A 7,445-nucleotide genomic window follows, 5' to 3' on the forward strand; every position below is an offset into this window, starting at 1 on the left:
ACACCCAGGCCCGCCGTCCGAGCTGGAACTCGCTCTCGCTCCTTTACTATGGCTCAGGCGCCACGAGTCTCGACGGGTTCGCCATTCGAAGAAATTTGGTCCGCTGTGAGTATACGCAAGCCGGTGGATGACTGGGTGGCCGTGTGCGGGATGGTTATCGTGGGAAACTGCATTGGTTGTCGGTCGCTGGAGGAGGACTGGACAGGGACACTCTGCATCTCGTCGAGTCATGGGGGAGGTGGCGGCGCGACAGAGACGGTGAGAAAACTCAGCAGGAGATCGATAGGATGAGGCCGAAATAGAGCATTGGTCCGTATGCCTCGTCTTGGCGCACTATTCTCAGCCTCGAGCGGCCGGACTCGCAGATGCAGCGCTTGGGCAGGGGCGGGGTCGTCCGGGGCGATGATGTCACATATTGATCTCCCTCACGAATCAGAAGCGACAAGGCGGACAGAACTAGTTGGTGCGAAATGGGCGCACTCAAACGCAGATGTCACCGGAGAACCAGCATCGAGTCGCCGACCAGCCATCGGAGTGCGCGATGCCGGCGGACGAGCCACCTGGCAGCACCATGCCCGCTCAGCCCATGTTACTGGGTTGATCAAGATATTCCAATTTATTGAATGTTCAAATACGAAAGCAAATAACAGTTTGAGTGTGCCGATGTCACCAGGCGTGCGGCTGCGGCAAGTGGTATTGGTATCGTTGCAGTGTCCACTTGCGGCTCTGCAGTCCAGCGATGCTCTCAGGACCCTATACAGCGACGGCTTTCGACTGTGCAGGCAGCATGTCGCTGTTCTCGGCTCGCTTGGAGTTGCGGTGAGACTGAAGCCGCAGAATTCCACGGAAGCGTGGACACACACACGTTATAGCGAGAGAAATGGCGGGCCTGCGTCAGTGCTTAGATCAGGTTAAAGTGCTGGATTATGCCGCGCGCTTACCCTCATGGTCGTGCTGTTCCGGACTGGAATGACTTTGTCCAGCTTGACAAACAGTCCGTGGTTCTCTTCGCAGGTAAAGTATCGCTTTCCACGGACTATGCCGTCGTGCTTGCCCACTAAGGAATCGTTGGGGAAAGGACAAGTGTGCATGGGATCAGCAACTGCTATGCAGCGAGGACACTGACACTTTGCTGAGGAATAGCCAGCAGCGCGCCAGCAAAAACTTACATGGCCGGTCAAGCTTGATGCCGCACCAGAGTCCGGCCTCAGGCGCAGGATCAAAGATTCCCAGATACTTGAGCATGCCTGATGAATGGGGTGCATGCCAAAGGATTAGTGTCAAAGGGTACGTGACAAAGGATGAACACCGAGGTGTGGAGCTGTAGCGTCAAGTCATAGTTGGCTCCGCTGATCCGCCGATTGACTGTTGAATTGGCCAGTGTCCGCTGGGCGTTCAGCCCCCCTCTTATAATGGCAGAGATACAAGTTGCCCCCGGCTTACCAAGACATTTTTCGTCATTGATCATGACACAGACTCGGTCCCCGCACTTGATATCGATCTTTTGTTGAGCCGCGTGAATCATAGAGTGCTCGAGCTCTTCCTCTCGATCGGCGTGGGTTGGTCGAACGATCGGAGCCAGTTTGTGCGGCAGAGCCGGAAGTGGCTGGCCGCCTGGCCCCTGCTTCTGCAAAGACTCCCTGCTACCCGGCACTTGGTCTGAGGGCGGTGTTGGGATACGGTTGTAGGTCTCCAATGGGGCGTGGGATGTCATCGGCTTGTTTGCGCGACCCTTGCGGACATATCCAGAGGGCAGAGGATGGGAGGAGGATGGCGCAGTCTTGGGGCGAGCCGGAGGCACTGCAACAGGAGCGGCCAAGACAGATGAGCAACGAAACACGCCAAGATCGACTGCAAAGGGTGCAAACGCACTGCAATCTACTCACGATGAGCTGATGAATCCGGTCCACTGCCCCACCACCATCTGTTTCCGCTGTCGGGATGGTTTCCAGTCGGGGGCGGAGGATTCAGCGCAAAGTAATCGACCGATCGTGGGGGCAGATTGCCGATGATGCCGATCGGGGGTTTGCGGGCCGATGTGCTATACGGCGTCCGGGGCAAATACGGGAAGTACTTTGCCTGAATGCGGAAATTGTACGGCACGATGCGCAAACAGGGGGTGTCAGCGAGGCGCACGAACAGGCATTTGCGGAATCGCGTGGACCAGACTGGCAAGCCGTTGGAGAGTTTCTGCAGCGACGACACTTACCTCGATGAGCGGATCGGCGAGTGAGTTGCGCTGAAATTTGAGTCGTCGGATTTCTCGCCGTAGCTTTGCAACCAGGATTTGATATGCCTGAGCGCAATGTCGACAAGTCAGCTCGCATTCCACCGCATTCCACCGCATTCCACCGCATCGGCCACCACTGCGATCGCCAGCTGAATGCGGCACTACCTTCTTTTGCCGATCAAGCAGTATGCGCATGTTCTTGTCCAGAATATCCTTGCCTGTCCTTTCGGTTTCATGAATATGCTGTCGATCGGCGCCGGTTCCAAAGACGGGGGGTCAGAATCAGTAGTTCGCAGGTTCATTGCGTACGATGACGCCCTTACCTCGACAAGTTGATGCTCCCGCTCCTTCGAATCGTCAAGCGCCACGTCTCGACCGCCAATCTCGGATTTGAGCACACTGATTTCCCGCCGCAAGCTTGACACAAGGCCAACATAGTCGACATCGCCCTTGTTCTTCTTATTTCTGGAATCGGCGGCCTGGGGATTGGTGTTTGAGCACAGCATGAGAGGTTGGTCTGTCAGGAACCGCTGGGGCAGCATGTTCGCGGACGAACATACCTCGTAAGAGTTTGATGCAGAGAACATCGGTGGATCCGCTTGCTTTATCGATTGAGATGAGCGTGTGACCGCATCGCCGTGCGACAGACTCTCACGTTGTGATGGCACGCCTTTGTAAGATCCCTTCTCGCTTGGTCTGTCCTCGGCACCGGTGGCGGCTGATTCGGTGTGCTCGCTGCTGTGGGTGACTTTCGCGACACTGGCCGATGCAGAGAGACGATTTCGACTGCTACGCACGGAGCTCGGTTTGGACTTTGGAGGCGTCGGGGCTTTTTGTTCGAGAGGCCGCACTTGCTCCGCCTCTGGCGCCGGTGCTCGAGATGTCTCTTGTTCTGGCTCGAGTGCGTATTCATCGGCATATCCTCCGACCTGACCCGAGGCTTCTGGCTCGGCCGTGGGAACATGTGAGGCAGTGGGTGCTGCTTCTTCGGTGGCATAGACTTGGGCTGTGGCCGGCTCGTGATCCGAGGTGTCAGGCGGGAGATCAAAGTCGCTGAAGCCGGCAGAGTAGCTGCTCTCATCCTTCTCCGTGGCCTCTGGATGGACGTTGGTGGTTTCATCGGTGTACTGGTTGGCAGCCTCTGGGACACCGGCTTCTTCTTCCATTGGAGGAACGGTGAGTGGCTCGGCGCCTCGATCGGCAACAGGGTAATCATCAAAGTCGTCAAAGTTGGTCGCATAGTCCTCCTTTCCTTCCTCGGCCGCCGACTCGTCTCCCTTCTGGGCGACCAAATCCGGCTGCGCGCTGGGAGGCAAGCTCTCTATGGAAGCGTTGGCGAGCTGAGCGACCTCGGCTGGTGGCGCCTCAAACTCTTCTTCTTGTCCATAGAGGGCATCGGTTGCAGCGCTTTCCTCACGGTCTTGATCGGCGATAGCCTCCGTTGCGAGCTCTTTCTGAGCAGAGTCGATGATCTGAATGGCCATTTCGCTTGCAAGCTCTGAGTAATCTGCTACGGATCGGGCGTCGGATGCTGTAGATCATGCCAAACGCACATGTCAGTACCCTGATCTACACGCCAGCATCCACAAGCATCAACTGGTCCATCCAAATCTATCAACCCAACCCGCCCACCGATTCCATCTATGAAACCCATCCACCGTCCCCACCAAGCCACACGAGTTTTCAAATCCAGGGCAACGTCCGCAAACAAATACAACGACTATTTTCTCGGCATGACGACTATCAAAAGACACTCTGCGATGAATTGCGTTGTGGTGATATGATTCCATACTGTCTTGGGGCGTCGGCTCAGTGACATCCGGATGAACGACTTTGGTGCGCTCGTCATCGACCTCGACTTTGTCAAGCTCATTAACCTCTTCTGCATATTCTCCATATCCATCCGACTCATCCAGTTGCGCGCTTTCTTGAGTCGCGTGGCTCTCTTGTGCTGATTCCGGGGCGATTTCCTGCTCCAGTTCGTTGAGATAGTCATATGCAGCTGTATCTTGCTGCGTATGTGCCCCCTCGTCACGAGCCACCTCAGCCTCTGTTGCAGCTGCGTCTTCGTGGACATTCTCGTTGCTCTGAAGGATGTCATCAAACTCCTCCAGCCCATATTCCTGCGCAGTCTGCCCAGTCTGCAAGTTGTCTTCGACGGTGGGGTACGCTGGCTGTTCTGCATCCAATGGCTGCAGATCTTGCGCCTGGGGCTCCTCGGCAAGTTCATGAGGCTTCTCGGAGTGTTCTGCATAATCGTGGATGCTGTGTACTGCATGTCCTTCATGTTCTTGGAGTCCGTCCACTACACCGGCAAGCTCCTCAACTTCATGTGCAGCACCACCGATAGCGGCGGTGTCACTGTCGATCCCCATCGCCTCCAGGTCGAACTCATCCAAAGCTGAGTTTTCTTGTCCAGTCCGGGGCTGTGTCGCCTCGGACTCTGCCTGATTGGCTATCGGCTCACTCGAAACAAAGTGCTCCTCAAGATCGCTTGAACTTGGCTTTTGATCCACGCTTGTTGGCTCCCGATCTTCTTTGGTGGTCGGTGCCACTGAGCTGTCAGCTTGAGTTTCGGCTGCAGCGTCAGCCAGATTCGCCTCTGCAAACTCTTCGTCGCCATACTGGTCGTTTTCAGCCCCTCTCTGTTCACGATCGACATTGTCCTCTCCAGATACCAGCTCTGAAGTCGACTGAGTTTGCTGTGCCTCAACGTCCGCGATCAGTGCGTCGAGTTCGTCTTGGCTTGTATGCTCCTCCTTCACTTCAGACCGCGGCTCGAGAGACAGGGCTTCGTCACGGGTATTACCTGCTGTGTCTTTTTCCGTCGGTACTACTTGTCATTCGGGTATAGAGATGGAGATGCAGATGCAAAGCCGTGGTGGTGAGGATCTGCCAAGGATTTGGCTCTCATATCCAGCCCTCTGCACGAGGCAAATGCGTCCGCTCCGAGGCGGGGTGAAAAGTCCATAGACAAGGTCATCCATGCCGCATACCTGCAAGCTCTGGCTCCTTGCTTAGCGGTGCATCAGTAAAAACACTCCTGGATTGGGCGTAGACCTCCTCAATAGGCGGTATTGATGAGATCTGCAGAAGTGCAATTATTGCAAATGTTGAGCACGACAGATCCGAGACATCGTCACTAAATCGCCGCGAAGAGCGATTTCCATTGTGAAGTGGATGGGAGCCATAACTGACCTTGACAGCTTTGCCTTGGCTCTCGTAGTAGTCAATCACCGGCATGCTTTGGCTCTCAAAGGTGGCAAATCGCTTTCGAATCACATCGATGTTGTCGTCGTCCCGCCCGCTGGTCTTTCCACGCTCCAGCAGGCGCTGTTCGAGTATGTCCAAGGTGCAGTGGTAGAACAAAGCCTTCCTGCAGGGACCGATCTATGCGGGCACATTCGGTGTTAGTTTGAGTGCATGACATTGCCATGTTGCACCCAGTCTAAAGGAATCCGCGCACCCATCATATCGATAACAGCAGTGACGAATCAATCTTCGGAATCGAAAATGTCGGATGATCCCCCTCGTCAACGAGGCAACGGCTGAAAATCCATCTCCAAAACAATCGACCTCGGCTCGCTGTCTCGCGCTCAGTGACGTGCTCATACCGTCCGTTCAAACTCGTGGGCCTGGTCCAGCGCACGAGGGAATCCGTCTTGCAGTGACAATGTGAGAAATTTGACATGAGCAATGGATCGACACAGCACAAGTGGGAGAGCAATGGGGCGACCTGGCACGACATAGTGGCCCCATACGCTTACCGATCAGGAATCCCGAGGCATCGCGGTGAGACTCCATGGCTTTTCTCAGAAGCCCGATCGTGATTTCCTGACCAGCGGATGGATGATTAGTCAACAAAATCCACCAAAAATGGCGATGTGAGCACACAACAGCCAACCTGCCTGCCGCCAGACTCACCATGGGCACAAGCTTGCCCTCTTTCATTAACGCAGAGCACATCTCGCCAACTTCAGATCCGGTGTTGACCTCGTTGCGGAGCAAATCGCCGGCGCTGAGATGCACAAGGTTGAATTCTTGTGCCAGTCGAGTACATTGTGTGCCCTTGCCTGATCCAGGCCCCCCTGTTGCAGCACACAATTTAATGCATTTTATGAACGTTAGTTGAAGGAAAGTAGACCACAAGCTCAACAGCTGTTGCGTTCTGGTGTGATTCAAACAGCCATTGGCATCCCCGAGCGCAAGTGCTGCTCGTACCCAAAACAAAGACGACATTCGGATGATTGAGAGGACCGTCTGAGAAGTGGAAGCAGGGCAGGTTAGCATGTGCCTTCCGATCATAAAAGTTATATCAACGGAATCGAGAGTGATTCTCGACTTACTGAGGGCGATAATCTCATTGGGACGTGAGCTGTGGGCATGGTGACTTTCGTGCTTCGTTTCTTGCATGGGCTCGGCTTGAGATTCTGACGCTGGCTCTTGAGCTTGGTCTTCAGTCGGCCCGATGGCTGCTAAACTGACACCCACGCTCTTTGGAAGCGGCACACTTCGTGCTCGCTCGAATACTTGTGACTCTCGGAGTTCCAATGGTGGCTCGGCGGTCGATTCGACAGGGGCGGCAGATTCTTCAGGCTGGGCATAAGGAAAAGTATCAAGCTCGCGAGCTTTGGAGTCTGAGGCAGTGCTTTGATCCAGACTTGCACGGCTCGGTCTCATAGACATCAGGCTGGCGCCAGTGCTGTAAGGCAACGGCACTTCTGCAGCACGGTCCAGTGAAAGAGAGCCGCGGGAACCGGTGCCCTCTTTTTCGGGTGCTGGCGCATCTGCTGCTGCTTCATAGGCCTCATTCTCGTATCCGTCGGCTTTTGGAGCTGCATCTTCGCCACCGGAAGCGTCTTCGAACTTGGCCTCATCCTCGTACTGCGCCGTTGTGTCAGTCGCGGATTGCTCCAGCTCGGCCGCTGCGTTGGTGACATCTGTGTCAATAGGTTCAGGTTCGACATTAGTATCGGTCTCTGCATTGAGCTCGCTCAGGCTGATGCTCTGACTTGTGGGTTGAGGTGCATGATCTGCTGCGTCCAGGACCCGGGACTCTCGATCAGCCTGAAGCTCTAGTGCCTCGGCTGTGGCCTCGTCGGTCTGATGCTGCTGTAGCTGAGGCTCAATTGCAGTCTCTTCGTTTTGGCCCTCTGCATCGATCTCGGCCTGAGGAGAAACGCCCTCCGCCGCAGGCACTTCCATGGCCTCGTCT

The 7,445-nt window shown here is 55.4% G+C and overlaps 2 protein-coding genes across 2 annotated transcripts; one reads left to right on the forward strand and one right to left on the reverse strand.

Moving 5' to 3' along the window:
• Window positions 1-4,027: 4,027 nt before the first annotated feature.
• Window positions 4,028-5,057, forward strand: BJ171DRAFT_511506 (uncharacterized protein). The gene has a single exon (XM_053111594.1). The coding sequence runs from the start codon at window positions 4,249-4,251 to the stop codon at window positions 4,633-4,635; it is 387 nt and encodes a 128-aa protein (XP_052965086.1). The 5' UTR covers window positions 4,028-4,248; the 3' UTR covers window positions 4,636-5,057.
• Window positions 5,058-5,209: 152 nt separating this feature from the next.
• On the reverse strand, window positions 5,210-6,497 carry BJ171DRAFT_425757 (adenylate kinase-domain-containing protein; the record flags this gene model as incomplete). The annotated part of the gene is made up of 5 exons (XM_053107736.1): window positions 5,210-5,620; window positions 5,845-5,891; window positions 5,998-6,064; window positions 6,155-6,318; window positions 6,452-6,497. Coding segments are annotated over 5 exons (735 nt in total), but the record flags the coding sequence as incomplete, so codon positions are not given.
• Between the last annotated feature and the right edge of the window lie 948 nt (window positions 6,498-7,445).

Source organism: Polychytrium aggregatum (assembly GCF_025602895.1).
Source record: "Polychytrium aggregatum strain JEL109 chromosome Unknown BJ171scaffold_27, whole genome shotgun sequence".
Taxonomy (NCBI): domain Eukaryota; kingdom Fungi; phylum Chytridiomycota; class Chytridiomycetes; order Polychytriales; genus Polychytrium; species Polychytrium aggregatum.